Here is a 14801-nt window from a genome sequence, read left to right as displayed (position 1 = left end):
AACCTGGTTAGCTGCCAATGCTTATTGGTGCAAACTTGTAAAGACTATCTATGTTCAAAAACGTTTACCTGATATATTTTTTGTCACTAATTTGGACAATAAAGAAAGTTTAAACTAATTTTTTGTTCTTACTTATCATCAGACTGTTTTGTGATATTTGATACATTGTACCTGTCCCACATGTAGAGCAGGATCTGCTTATCCTTCCAGAGCACCTGAGATCACCCCCAGTTTTTTGTGGGGTTCGTGTTGCTCAGTCTTTATTTTTCTATGTTGTTTTTTGTGTACTATTATTTGTCTGTTTGTCTTTTTCATTTTTAGCCATGGCGTTGTCAGTTTATTTTCGATTTATGAGTTTGACTGTGCCTCTGGTATCTTTCGCATCTCTTTTATATATACAAAGAGGGAAACCGTATGCTGTTAAAATAAAAATTCGCTTGAAATCTTATGCTCGTTAATGATTTTTAATGGATATCCGACAGAAACATGAGAAAGGGAAAGAAATGTTCTTTTATTCGTTACAATATATCTGATGTCAGGAATAACTCACACGTGCTTGCATGTAGCTCTGAATCTTGTCTGGAATATCATGTTTGGTTACTTTTTGTGAGATCAACCCCTCAGTGTGTGTAGTGGATTGTATATTTCAAAATAGTCTTGTTTAGTGCATCACTGAAGAGATATTGACAGTCGAAATGCTCAACGAACGCATTAAATTTGGTGAAGTTAACAAGAAAAATATTATTTTATAAGGGATATATATTGCTATAAAATTCATGCAACCGAAGACTGGATTCTATGCCAGAAAAGCTCAAAGCCGAATACTTGAAAGCCATTTTATAGGAGAGATAACCAAGGGTTGTATACCTGTTAGCTCGAGTTACTTCTTTTGTCCAATATTTTTCGAAGTTCTCCATGCATTTTTTAGTTGTACTAGTTGGTCCAAATGGCGGCAAATCGGTTAGTTTTAAGCAGTTATCACGTCCTTTTTCAAGCAGTCTGAAAATACAATGTTCAACTTGAAGGTAAAATGTTGTCGTGTGAATCTTATAATAGTGTATTTCCCATCTGGCAATAGTGTTATGATTTTATAGAGTTAACGTTTGAAAGAGCAATATCATTAAAATATAACTTAGTCATTAAAACTTATGTAGGAATCGGTTTCACACGTTGCACTCATTGTTCGAGTATTTATGTAATTGACCAGCATTTCTGCCAATAAAACACTTTAATACAAACAATGCTGTTATAAAAATGTATCCGTATATTTATCATGGAAATATACTATGTTTTAATTGTAATTTTCCCCCAGTTTTAGACTTTTTGATTCGCCAAGATTTGTCTCATAGATTGAGTTCAAACCCTGAAAACAATTTAACCGGGTTTGTACTAATATGAGCAACACGACGAGTACCACATGTAAGGCAGGATCTGATCACCCTGTTTTTGGTGATTTTCAAGTGCCCTAGTTTTTAATTTACTATGTTGTGTTTTGTGTTCTTTTGTTTGTCTATAATAATTGGGTTTTTTTTTGTTCTTTTTCAGCCATGAGTTGTCAATTTATTTTCTGGTTTATTTCTCCCCTCTTGTTTAAGCATAGTAAAACTAAGAGGATTTTGAAAACAATTATTTAGTAGCAAACATACATGAAAAAAAGAGTATTAAGATATTTTCCAGTGTAAAAACTCGGTGAATAATCTATCATAATCCAATGGGAATGCCAAGACTTGACAGTATATATCAGACAAAACCTCGGAGAGGTCAAAACTATCGTGTTGTAGTATAGGGAGATAGACCATTGCTCTTGGATATCAACAACCACAATACCATGATTTATAAGTTACATAAAACAAAACAAAACATAAAACAAAACAAAAAACAAAACAAAACAAAACAAAAAAAACGAAATATATTTATTATTTTCAACATTATTATTATTATTTATTAAATGTTATTATTATTATTATTATTATTATTATTATTATTATTATTATTATTATTATTATTATTATTATTATTGTTTTCAACTTACGGCTCAACCCAGCCAAACGTTAATGACGATAAAACAGATCTATTGGTTTTGCTCAAATCATCTTCAGGAATCTAAAATAAACGACACAATATGTGTGAATTTAACTCAATGCATTGTTCAGAATTTTACTATTTTTCTATTTAACTTTGTACTTTATTCGGCCTTTTAAAGTTTTTGATTCGAGCGCCAATGATGAGTCTGTTTTAGACGAAACTAGGCCATGACGTACAACAATTCAAGTGTGGTACATGAATGTATGATGAGTTCATTGTATATAGTGTTATTTGTTTATGTATTTGTGTCTGTATGTCTGTGTGTCTGCTTTTTCTGAGGAGTCGGGAGTTGGTTGTTCATGTAATATGTTGTATTGTCAAGTATTAATTTATCTTGCGATATGTTGTTTCATTTTTTGGTATTATTCATCATATACATGGTAAGCGTGTACAGCCCTATGGCACAATCTAATGTCGTAAAAAGTATAAAAAATTATATGTTGCTGCACATATGTAATAGTCACCTGGTTTCCTGAAGAAGAATCCTCCATTATACTGTGGTAAAACACTGACTCAACCAGGCGAGTCAATACCAGTACACAATATAACAAAAGGATACTACTCTGTAAAAAATCATAGGTTCCATTCTGAAAAAAAGAAAATGTTGATAATTTTTTTTATTTTTTTTTTTTTTTGGCACTACCATTTATTTTTCTTTATCATAAACAGATTGAGTCATTGATTGGAGTTAAACGTGTCTTGCAACACTATTATGCTTTTTCGAGGAGGATAGTTCGTATTGGTGGAGAAAGCCGGAGTGTTCGAGAGAAGAGGACTATCTTCATGTAGAAAATAGATAACAAACCTCACCATAATAACATATAGGATTTCTAGCTTGCAAAATCTTAAAACTTCAACGATATCTTTCAAACAAGAAAACTCACTTTAAAACAAATTGTAACTTCTTTTTTTTTTTTTTGGTGTGTACCAATTACAAAATGTAGTTGTTTTCCAGTCATTCTGTCGGTCGATATATAGGCTAGCGTTTCTTTTTTATGAACTTTCATTTTTTAGAGACTATTTTTTCCATACACATTTAAAGAGACTATTTTTCCATACACATGATCAATATTCATCATTACATGCATTCAAATAGTTAGTTTTCTTCAGCTTCCCGAAAAGGTAATCTAGAAAAGCGTTAAAAATGCACCAAAAGTTAAAACAGTTGTTTTTTTAAAATCATTCAAAATAAAAATTCCAAGCGCTTGACCCGAGCGAAATTGAATCCAGGGCATCGAATTATTATGCAAAGGGGTTGACTAATATGATGATAATAAAGGATGCCACGTTCATATTCTGTATGCGCCTGTCCCAAGTCAGCAGCCTATAGTTCAGTGGTTGTCGTTGGTTCATGCATATATGTCTGTCATATTTGTTTTTGGCAAATGTTTTTGTAGTTAGTATGAAGACTCATTTTTTTCTAAGTTGACTTTAAATTTCAAAACATACATGTACTTACACGGAACGTTACACCAGCTTGTATACTGCTAAAACACAGTTTTAGTAAAATAGACAAGAACAACATCAGTAGCAACAATGAAAAAAGTTTCGAACGAGATTGTGATATCTTCTTTGTCCGAGATAGACATGCTTCTAGCGCCTGAAAAATAATGAAACATTCTTGTTTTCCAGTCCTTAAAGTTTGATTTAAAAGAATAATTATTAATTTTTAAAAATAATCAGGTACAATGTATGCCTTATTTCAAGTACCTAAATTACTATATAAAAAAATTGAAACACAAAAAAGTAATTCATCCAAGTTGTAGTATATGCAAGCAAAGAAGATACTGCCCATTCTGATATCAAGTTTTGTTTAGTTCAGTATTTTAAGTGAAAAAGTGTAATATTCCAAGTAATTAAGTATTTGTAGAACAATTTGATCAAACTAAGTAGTTTAAAATCGTCCAAATACTTCATTATTTAATATTAAGGGGATTCCTCACACTTTGAATACAATTTATCTGGCTTGTTTGATTACCCTTCCGGAGTACCTGATTTCACTCCCGGTTTTTAGCGGAGTTCGTGTTTCTTATTTATTATTTATAACTGTTGGTGTAAATGTCTTTTGGTTTAATAAGTCTTTGTTTACTCCTTGGTTTTGATTGTTTAATACTGTCTTTCACAACATTATAAATAAATATTTATTTTATACTGATAACAGAAATTTCAATAGATTTCATGCGTAGTTTCAGAAATGTTTGCATTGGATATGACAATGCTCGAAAATCATTGTTTCGGATGCAGCATGCAACCATATTATTAAGTGTATGGATATAAATGAAGTACTTTAAAATTGAGCTAATATCTTTCAGTAACTGCGAGAATTTTGTTTACAACATAAGGCATCGAGCAATAGGCATTTTTAAAGAATAAGTGTAATATTACCATTGTTATAATAACAACCACTGGAAACAATTCCGTCAGAGATGGATCCCCTTCCAGAATGCCATGTGTATTAAGTGCTAACACACCCAATGTTAAAACAGCAATTGAAACCGTCAACATCTGCAATGAAAAATAAGACTAATTTGAATAGGTTCTTCTTATCTATAGAATGTAATATTAAGCCGAGTGATTTTTCTTATACTGGATGACGTACAAGATCACTTTTAACCACTCATTAGAGCTGTCAGAATAATCTGTCATAGAACTGTCTAAACTATCCTATAACAGTTCTACTCTAGATTTGGTCAGTTCTAAGTAGAAATGTTTAAAACTGTTCTAGGGTAGAACTTTCAGAGTCAGTTCGTAGTTAAGTAGAACTGTTTTAATCAGTTCTAGGTAGAATTCACCAAATTAGTTCTAGGTAAGAACTGTTCTAGCTAGAACTGTCTAAAAGGTGTCAAAATATGACTGTACATCTGTTCATAATTTTCAGTTAAATGGGTTTTTTTTTATGATGAGTAGCGTCTCTTATTCTTTTACATTTATCTGTAGCGCTGATATGTATAAAACATATCTCAGGCTTGACCAATCCAAAAAAGAAAAAAAACAATAGACCGAATCAACAGATAAATCCTCCGAAACAAGGACGTACAACAGATCATAGAAACAATCTAACAGATCGTGTCCACTTCTCATATAATATAGTCATCAAAAATATATACCTGCCAATTTCGTCACGGAAAAGGGTTTCCATTTCCGGTAAACAGACTAAAATCATATATGATTTCGTTTACTTAATGTGAGTCAATTCATTGTGTGCATTGCCAGCAGATTTTGCTAGATAATACACACTTTTCTATGCATTTAGGATTAAGAATGCGGACAGGTCGACTTTAAGACAGACAATCTAATTAAAAACCGATCTCTCATCGCTCCTGTTTCTGATATGTCGCGTGGGAGATCTAACGAAACCCGCTTTGAGGTCACATGTGAGTGACCTCGTATGTGTGTCTTTTTCGACCAATGAAATTGAGTCTTCCACGATCTTGGAAGTTTAACGTAAGGCAAAGGGATGTAACTCATTTTATTTACGACGAAATCGTCAGTCAAAATAATTCATAAATTTCTTTGATTGGCTTATTAATAGGTTGTCAACTCATTTGCATATCTTTATAAATTCATAACTTTTAGTTCACTCACATGTGACCTCAAAGCCGGTTTCGTTAGATCTCCCACGCGACATATAAGAAACAGGAGCGATGAGAGATCGGTTTTTAATTAGATTGTAAGACAGACTGATTGTGTGAACTAGCACGTTCAGATAAAGCTCGCTCTGTCGATATTGCGCAAAACATGGTTCATGTCCATATCACATTAACATGTTTTCGTCCTGATATATAAATAAGATGTGGTATGATTGCCGATGAGGCAACTCTCTACAAAAGATTTAATGACACAGAAATTAACAACTACAGGTCGCCATAATTCCTTTAACAAAGAGCAAAACCCATACCCATAGTTAGCTATAAAAGGCCCCAAAATGATCAAAATGTAAAACAATTCAAACTTCATAATTGATATGAAAAATAATTAACGAAAAACGTATATAACACAGCAACAAACGACAACCATGCACTGACTTGCGACAGGCACATTCCGAATTACAATGTAAACGCATGTATTATTTGCCACTGAAATTTGAATACTAAACTGTCTAACACAATAACATAAGAATTTATATGCAATTAAATTTAAAGCCCCAGTCCCTCTAGACCACGATCACACCACGCTCACCGCGATCTAAAATAAATTCAGATCGTGGTGAGGTCGCGGTATAAGCGGCATGATAATATAAATTTTCGTTGCTTTCACGATGCTACTACGTCCTCATTACGCTTCTTAACGATCCCGCTACGATTATACCACGTTCTCACCGCGCTTATCAAGATCTTTCTACGCTCATCACGTTCTCACTACGACCATACCACGAGTTAAACGATTGCAACACGATCTTACCACGCTTCTATTGCGATTATAGCACGTTCTTTCCACGATTATACTACGTTCATACCGCGATCTTACTACGTTCTCAGCAATAACGTCAACATCGTGTTCCAAATCAATACAGTTCCATTCTATGGCAAGCCGTTCTCGTCAAAACTATGTTTAAACAATTTTTTCGAAAAAAATACACACTGAGATTTAAAAACCTAAAATAACACACTGAGAAATCGAAATTACACACTGAGATTTAAAAAAATAAAAAACACACACTGAGAATTCAAAATTGCACACTGAGATTTTAAAAAGACACACTGAGATGAAATAAATTGAAAAACACACACTGAGAATTGATAATTACACACTGAGATTTCAAAAATACACACTGAGATTAATATGCAAATTACTAATGAATATTCATGAGATGAATAATTCAACAGATTAATATCTTGATCTCAAGAACTCTTGTCATTATAATGAAATGCGATTCCTTCAACCTACATTCGTAATAAATTTCAAGACTTAACATCGCTTATATTCATAAGTTAGTTTGTTGCCTATAATTCAGGTCATTACTACCAGTAATTAAACATGGGTCCCTTTTCAAAAGTCTTCCAACTGTTTTCCTGATTTCGCTAGTTAATCTTTTATATTTTTGTTACGTTTATATGCTATAATAGACACTTTCCTTGGACGAGAGGAGAGAGTAAACATTTTGCTGCATTCTTTTGCAGATTGTTCCAATGTTTTCTTATAATTTTAATAAAGTTTTTCACCATTTGGTTATATTTTGTAATAAGAGTAAGTGAGTATTTTTCTTGTTCTTGTATTTCTAAAGTTTTTTTTATTAATAATTTGGAACCAAATCGAAGGACTAACGAGTTATGTCCCCTTGTTGTTTTAAGCTTGTAATAGATTCAGATTAAGTATGCTAATTAGATATGTGCGCATAAAAAGTGCGCACAAATCTCAGTGTGTAATTTTAAATTCTCAGTGTGTAATTTTAAATTCTCAGTGTGTATTTTTAAATTCTCAGTGTGTAATTTCAAATTCTCAGTGTGTGTTTTCAGTTTATTTATTCTCAGTGTGTCTTTTTGAAATCTCAGTGTGTAATTTTCAATTCTCAGTGTGTAATTTTCAATTCTCAGTGTGCGTTTTTCATTTTTATAATCTCAGTGCGTCTTTATGAAATCTCAGTGTGTAAATTTTTAATTCTCAGTGTGTAATTTTCAATTCTCAGTGTGTAATTTTCAATTCTCAGTGTGCGTTTTGAAGTTTTTAAATCTCAGTGTGCTTTGTTGTAATTCTCAGTGTGTAAATTTTTCGAAAAATTGTTTAAACATAGTTTTGACGAGAACGGCTTGCCATACCATTCCTTCTATTTCTGATTAATACGTAGATTTCTCGGAAACAATGCAGTCATGCCACCAAAATCTAATAGAACACGTAGACGTGGTGGTAGGGGTTAATGTAGAGGCAGAGGGAGCTCTGATAGTAACGAATTCTGATCAAGCAGAGATGTCGGACCGACCTATCTAACCTAATTTACAACCTATTGCTGGTCCATAAAGCTTAAATGACGATATTTTAGTGAACGATAGCACAGATGAGTCAAAACTCAAAAGATATAGGAAGATGTTGTATAAGTGCCAATAAGACAACTCTCCATCCAAGTAATAATTTCTAAAAGTAAAAAATTATAGGCCAACGTACGGCCTTTAACACGGAACCTTGGCTCACACCGAACAGTAAGCTATAAAGGGCCCCAACAATTACTAGTGTAAAACCATTCAAACGGGAAAACCAACGGTCTAATCTATATAAAAATGAGAAGCATGGTTGAGCCTTCAAGAAAATGGATAAGAAGTCCTAATTAAATACAGACAAACAATACCTGGAGAGATTTATCATATTTTATGTGAAAATGACAATAAGAATGATGGTCGTAGACTGTATGAATGTAGTCAGGTCGTAAGAAGAGCGTGATGAGGACGGCAAGGGCGTGCTAGACTCGTACTATGGTCGTGGTATAGTCGGAGAGGAAGCGTAGTTCGGTCGCGGTGAGAACATGATGGTCGTAGTGAGGTCGTATTAACGTCGCTACATGATATAGTAGTGCAGTCTCTCCTGATAGAATCACGCATTCGCTACGCTCTCGCTACGATGATACAGCGACATTTGCGATCTTACTACGATCTTAGTGCGCTCTCAATACGCTTCTACTACGACTTGATTTCGCCACGACAGTACCACGATTGTTTTGAACAAGTTCAAAGTTGGTCATGCTTATCACGATCTTGAAGACCTCTTCAAAATTAGCATTTTTTTCACAGATCGTAGTGCGATATGGCCTAGTGGGACTGCGGTATTAAGCTGGGATCACACATTCACGATTTTAACTGCCGTCCTTGACAGGACCATTCCCGATTAAAATTTGTAAAAAGTCTGATCAGGATCCTGTGGATGGAAATTCAAACTTTAATTAAAATTTGTAAAACAAGTAATTTAATCACGACAACAATCTGATATTGTGCAGGAAGCGTCGATATTCAACCATTCAAGCGAATTTATCCCGATAATCCCGTTCTTAATCCGCTTCTAATCCAATTTGTATCTTTCGCCTGGTAAAATTCGATCGAGCCTGTCACGACTGCGTCCCGATTCTACCGAATGTAATTCGACAGAGATCAGACAGTGACCAGACAGTGAACCGACGCTGACGGAAGTTATCCGTTCGAAAACTGTCGGCATACTCGGGATGAGCAGGTACTGTTGGAACGTAATCATATCACGGTCCGCTCTATCGCAATTGCAAACGGCTTTGTCTGGTCTCAGTCGTATTGTATTCTATAATTGTCGGGACTCTGACGTGGGTATCATTGACGAATTTCGTATTAATAACGGGACTGTTTCTGAACGGTTTCGGCAAAAACGGTTCGCAATCGACAAGATTTGGATGCAATCTGGACTCAATCGGCAGAAAAACAGCAATGAAATATTTCTCCAGATCATTCCCGTTCCACAGGACACCGTCCAGAATACACAAAACATTGTTAGGATTTTGATCCGATACAGCAGAATCTGTCACGACATAGGCACGATTGTAATCCGACTAGACTAAATCGGCTGAGTTTCCCCGAATGTTACGGGACGCACCTAACTCTCGGGGTGCTTCGCCGACCTATTCGGACCCTTGCCGACCCATAGGAATCTGTTACGAACTTAAACCACTGCGTTCAGACAATGATAGGACATTCCAGATAAATGTGGATAGTAATCCGACTTTTTCACTTTTCGTGTCGTATCGCTGTCTGATCTTAAACTGGAGCAATAATCGACGATGTGTGAACCCCGCATTATACGTCTGCCTTGTTTTGATTTACTACTTCTTTCGTTCCCAATATCACTATATGTAATTATTTTCATTATTATTATAAAACTTACAGTTCCGAGAGTATATATCAATTTTGGAGAATTTCCTCGACCAAAATGAAAAACTCGTAGTGGTGCTCCAAGTAAAAGGAGAAACCATGGGGAAGACTGAAAGAATGACTTCTCAACAAGCGACTGGTATGCTGAATCCATCGTGTTTTCTGCTGAGAAAAGATCCTACAAATTTAAAAAAGCGAATTTTGTTATATCTAGAAACCCCTAGCCACCTAACGAAACATAAAATTATATGAATAGCATTTTACGATACTGGCTATGATCTTCCTCAGCACACGATTTTTACATATTTTTAAGTATATATATTCGGGTATACCTTTGTGGGATCTGTAAACAATGTTTTTTTGTTGAAAAATAGCAATTGAGAGTACTATGTCTGCAGTTTTCGTATAAATAAGTGGCAAAATTAGTATTCTGTCCGCAGTTCTTTGAATAAATCTGTGCGCATTTTTTGCAGTAAACAAAATCAAAAGAGTATTCTGTGTCCACAGTTATATTTTAGTAATTAGATGCAAGTATGATTGATCGTGCCTTAGTTTTTGTACTAGTAATTTGCAAATATGAGCAATATGATGCAGTATTTTTTTTTGTAGTAATAAGTGGCAAATAAGAGTATTCTTCGGGCATTTTTTTTAGTAGTTTGTGGCTGAAACGATTATTCTTTCCACATTTTTTTTTGTAGTGAAAAATTACAAAAAAAGAGTATACTGTTCGTTGTTCTAAGTAATTAGTGGCAGTTAGGATTACCCCCAGTTTTTTGTGGGGTTCGTGTTGCTGTGTTCCTCAGTTTACAGTTTTCTACATATGTTGTTTCTTGTGTACTTTTATTTGTCTGTTTGTCTTTTTTTCATTTTTAGCCATGGCGATGTCATTTTCATATAATACTTTCGATTTATGAGTTTGACTGTTCCTCTGATATCTTTTACCTCTCTTTAATTTTATCCCTCTCAGAGATAATCCCCTATAACCTGTTGTATTCAACATACGAAGCTTGAAAATCTTTAAACAAAAACAAATAATTTTAACGCGTGTGCAAACTTAATATTTATATATCTTACAGTTCATACCTGCATTTTCACATTCCAAAGATAGAACTAAAAATGGTCTACTATATCCTCCTCATATATATAGAGAGAAAGAAAAATCGGCCAAACATAAACACTATTAGTTGACCGTCACAATTTTAAATTCCCAAATAAATAAAGAACGTCAATTTAAACAACCGTAGAAGTAATGTGCTGATCTTTTACTTTCATGTAACAATGTATATGTACAATGGCACAGGTCAATAATTAAGTACACGGACGATATTGATTCTTTGTGGATTTAAATATACTAATCATCTAAAAAGACACAACACCAACAACTCTCTGGTTGATTGAATTTGTTTTCAATAATTAATATAGGTAAATCAGGTATCTTTTATACTTTCTATTGGATAGGGGCACAGGACGTTTGCGCCTTTTTACCTGTAAAACGATAGGATATTTGCGTTTCAAATACTATGGACATTTGCGCTTTTTACCTATATATACAAGTGAATTGAACTTAGATGTTCCAAATTTGCAGACTGCCTGACAGAAAATTATGTGACAATTGAACTTCACGATTTCTAGTCATTATACAGTAAGCGTACGACAAATAGTCCAGACTCCTTACATGCCCACTATATAGTATAATGAACAGTTTACTTAACTCATTCTGCTATTTGAAGAGTATCATTGGACAACAGTCGGTGAATTACATTAAGATTTGTTATATTGAAAAACAGGCACCCTAGTCAAGAATTTAGAAAGAGACTCTCGAGTTTTTTATTTGAAATGTGGACTAAATGTGGACCAGTCAGGACAGATAAAAAGAGCTAAATTTTTTCACTCCTTATGCTTCCGATATCAAGCGAAAACGGACCTGTGATAACTGTACATGTTTTGTGTCTTTAAAATGTATAGCCATATAGAAAATTATGACTTTTACTCTGCCAGGTCAGACCTGCCGGTCCTAAGCCCGTTTAAAAGAGGAGGATAGTCATAAAAGCCAAATATTACAAAAGCGCAAATGTCCTTTTATAAAAAGCGCAAATGTCCTATGATTTGAAGCGCAAGTGTCCAATACAAAAAAGCGCAAATGTCCTATGAAAAAGCGCAAACGTCCCGTGCCGTTGTATAGTTGGTTTGCTGATTCGTAGATATTTTATTGCTTTATGAATAAACAAATATATCAAATACTATTTTCCATAGTTAACTTTATTTACTGTTTTAAACACTGCAACAAAGTTCGATAAATTTTTGTCTTGCTGTAAAAATTTTGTTAAACGATCAAATTCCCCTTTTGCAACCTTAGGCAGTTAGATAAATTGTTCATGTCAAATATGTTTACCACATAACGTGACAATTAGAATGTCTACAAAAAGTGACATTTTTTTTATGTTCAGTATAAACAATGCCTTTTGATACACATTGATGTCCATTTAAAGGCTATTGAAACCTAATAAGAAATCAGATATGCTTCGCTGCGTGGTAATGCAATACACACTCACAATATGTTTAAGTATTAGATTGGTTATTACCCTAAAATTTACTGTATAGTAAAAACAAAATCTTTTGATTTCGAATCGACCTTTTTGAGCTTTCAATTAAAGATTTTTACGTTTAAACAGAGACACCTACTGAATGTATTCCCCGGTAAGTAAACGGGAATTCTCTTATCAATAATAGTTCAAATTATGTGTACTTTTACGGTTATTTTTGCTGATAAAAACAGTTTAGGATGACTGATGTCGATATCAAAGTAAACAAGTATGATACAATGACAGTCCCCATGACAAAATAGAGCAAAGAAATGAAATCAAATTTAAGTTATTTTTCTTTTTTTTTTTTAACTTTTGTTATAAAATGATGATGTATATGCTTAGTTGATACAATATTTTACAATTGTGATGCATTTACGGACTCACATGTTTTGAAAATAATGATAGATATATCGGAAGCATTCAGATATGAGCATAGAGTTGAAAACAAACCATGAATGAATAACAAACTTGACACAGTTTAAATCGTGGAAAAATATCAATTATAACTATGCATCAAGTTAAGAACAACTTTAGCAATAGAAGACACAACCTATAATTGTTGTGTGTATATCTAGGACGAACAGACGCCAAAGAAAAATACCTTAATAATATATACATGATATACACACCTCTTGTAACGGAATTTGCGATAAATGTATTTTACATTCTTTGTTCCAAGTATTTTGTACTCTTCGACATTATTTATCACGTCTTGGAAGTTTAAGTCGACAAGATATAGATCTAATTTATAGCACCGAACCGAATTGACCTGGCAGCCCTAACGAATCCGTCAGTGATGTTAACCTGCTCATGTATTCAGGTGCATTACCATTATTGATTTTTTCCAATTAGTCTTTGTTAAATACATGGAGCACTTCAAAAAATGAATTTATCTTGTTTTAGGATACTAGGCATGAGTAAAGCTTTCTGCTGTACAATACTACATGTATAGTCACCATTTCACATAGCATTTGATTGACCGTGACGGAATAATCGTTTCGGATATGATATTGGATATGTTCTGTACGTTGTAACGAATATCCCTTCCCTTTTAATGATTGTGACCTACAGAATTTCAATTGAAAATGGAAATGGGGAATATGTCAAAGAGACAACAACCCGAACATAGAGCAGACAACAGCCGAATTAGACTATTTGCCAGGTTCGTTATACATGAGCAAAACGACGGGTGCCACATGTGGAGCAGGATCTGCTTACCCCTATCGGAGCACATGAGATCACTTCGAGTTTTTGGTTGGGTTCGTATTCTTTAGTCTTTAGTTTTCTATGTTGTGTCATGTGTACTATTATTTTTCTGTTTGTTTTTTTTTTTTTTTCATTTTTAGCCATGGTGTTAACGTTGTCAGTTTATTTTCTATCTGTGAGTTTGACTGTCCCTCTGGTATCTTTCGTCCCTCTTTGGTTGCTTATGAGAAAATAACCATTACTGGAAGTTAACCAATCAAATTTTTACCTTTTTTTAAATCTGTGCGGAAGCATTAGTAAGCTCAAGTTCCAAAAATATCCTAAAGAATCCCTAAATAGATAAATAATGGTGCCTAGAAATTTGACAGTGTTGAAAATGACACCTTATTTACCTTAATATTTTTATCTGGATAATATTTTAAAGTTGGATTTTATGTCCGTAGTGTTTTCTTTTTATTGTAGCCTATATCTCTATTTGATGATTCTTGTTCAATTCCGTTATTTCGTCAAATCAAGGGAAACCATCATGCATGTGTTAAAGGTTGGTTAACAATTCTATAATTATGTCATTGAAAAAGCATGCATCGGACAGCATTGGTTTTCTGAAGCATGATGATAGAAAGTCCTATGAACATCTAATGTTTATTTGTCTTAATGTATAAAATCTAAAATATCGAGTCACAAATGGCTGTGCTAGTGTCTCTTCAATCCGCTATGATGAGAGTTTTGTAGTAGATAACTCAGTCTAATAAAAAAAATAAACTTAGATCTCACTTCCATGAATAGATAGTTTTCACGGCAAATGCAGTCTACTTGTATACTCTGGTCGACTGTAGATATAAAAATGAAGATGTGGTATGATTGCCAATGAGACAACTCTCCCTCAAAGAGACCAAAATGACACAGAAATTAACAACTTTAGGTCACCGGTTCTGCCTTCAACAATGAACAAAGACCATACCTTATTGTCAGCTGTGAAAGGCCCCGAAATGAAAAATGTAAAACAATTCAAACAAGAAAATGAACGGTATAAATTAAATGTATATCCAAAATAGATAAACGAAAAACAAATATATGTATGTAACACATCAACAAACGCAACCACGTG

General features: G+C 33.8%; 1 protein-coding gene across 1 annotated transcript in view; it reads right to left on the bottom strand.

Annotated features, from left to right (window-relative positions):
- The window catches only part of LOC143046504 (multidrug resistance-associated protein 1-like), a 49856-nt gene extending 38723 nt beyond the window's left edge, over positions 1 to 11133 (bottom strand). Inside the window, exons 1-7 of the mRNA XM_076219660.1 lie at positions 10986 to 11133; positions 9916 to 10080; positions 4471 to 4590; positions 3545 to 3685; positions 2550 to 2672; positions 2033 to 2103; positions 868 to 999 (exon numbers count right to left, since the gene is read on the bottom strand). Coding sequence (XP_076075775.1) covers positions 868 to 999; positions 2033 to 2103; positions 2550 to 2672; positions 3545 to 3685; positions 4471 to 4590; positions 9916 to 10080; positions 10986 to 10991 — 758 coding nt within the window. The 5' untranslated portion in view covers positions 10992 to 11133. The remainder of the gene's footprint in view (positions 1 to 867; positions 1000 to 2032; positions 2104 to 2549; positions 2673 to 3544; positions 3686 to 4470; positions 4591 to 9915; positions 10081 to 10985) is intronic.
- Positions 11134 to 14801: the final 3668 nt, after the last annotated feature.

Source organism: Mytilus galloprovincialis, chromosome 9 (genome assembly GCF_965363235.1).
Source record: "Mytilus galloprovincialis chromosome 9, xbMytGall1.hap1.1, whole genome shotgun sequence".
NCBI classification, from domain to species: Eukaryota; Metazoa; Mollusca; class Bivalvia; order Mytilida; family Mytilidae; genus Mytilus; species Mytilus galloprovincialis.
This window is presented reverse-complemented; position numbering and strand designations above follow the sequence as displayed.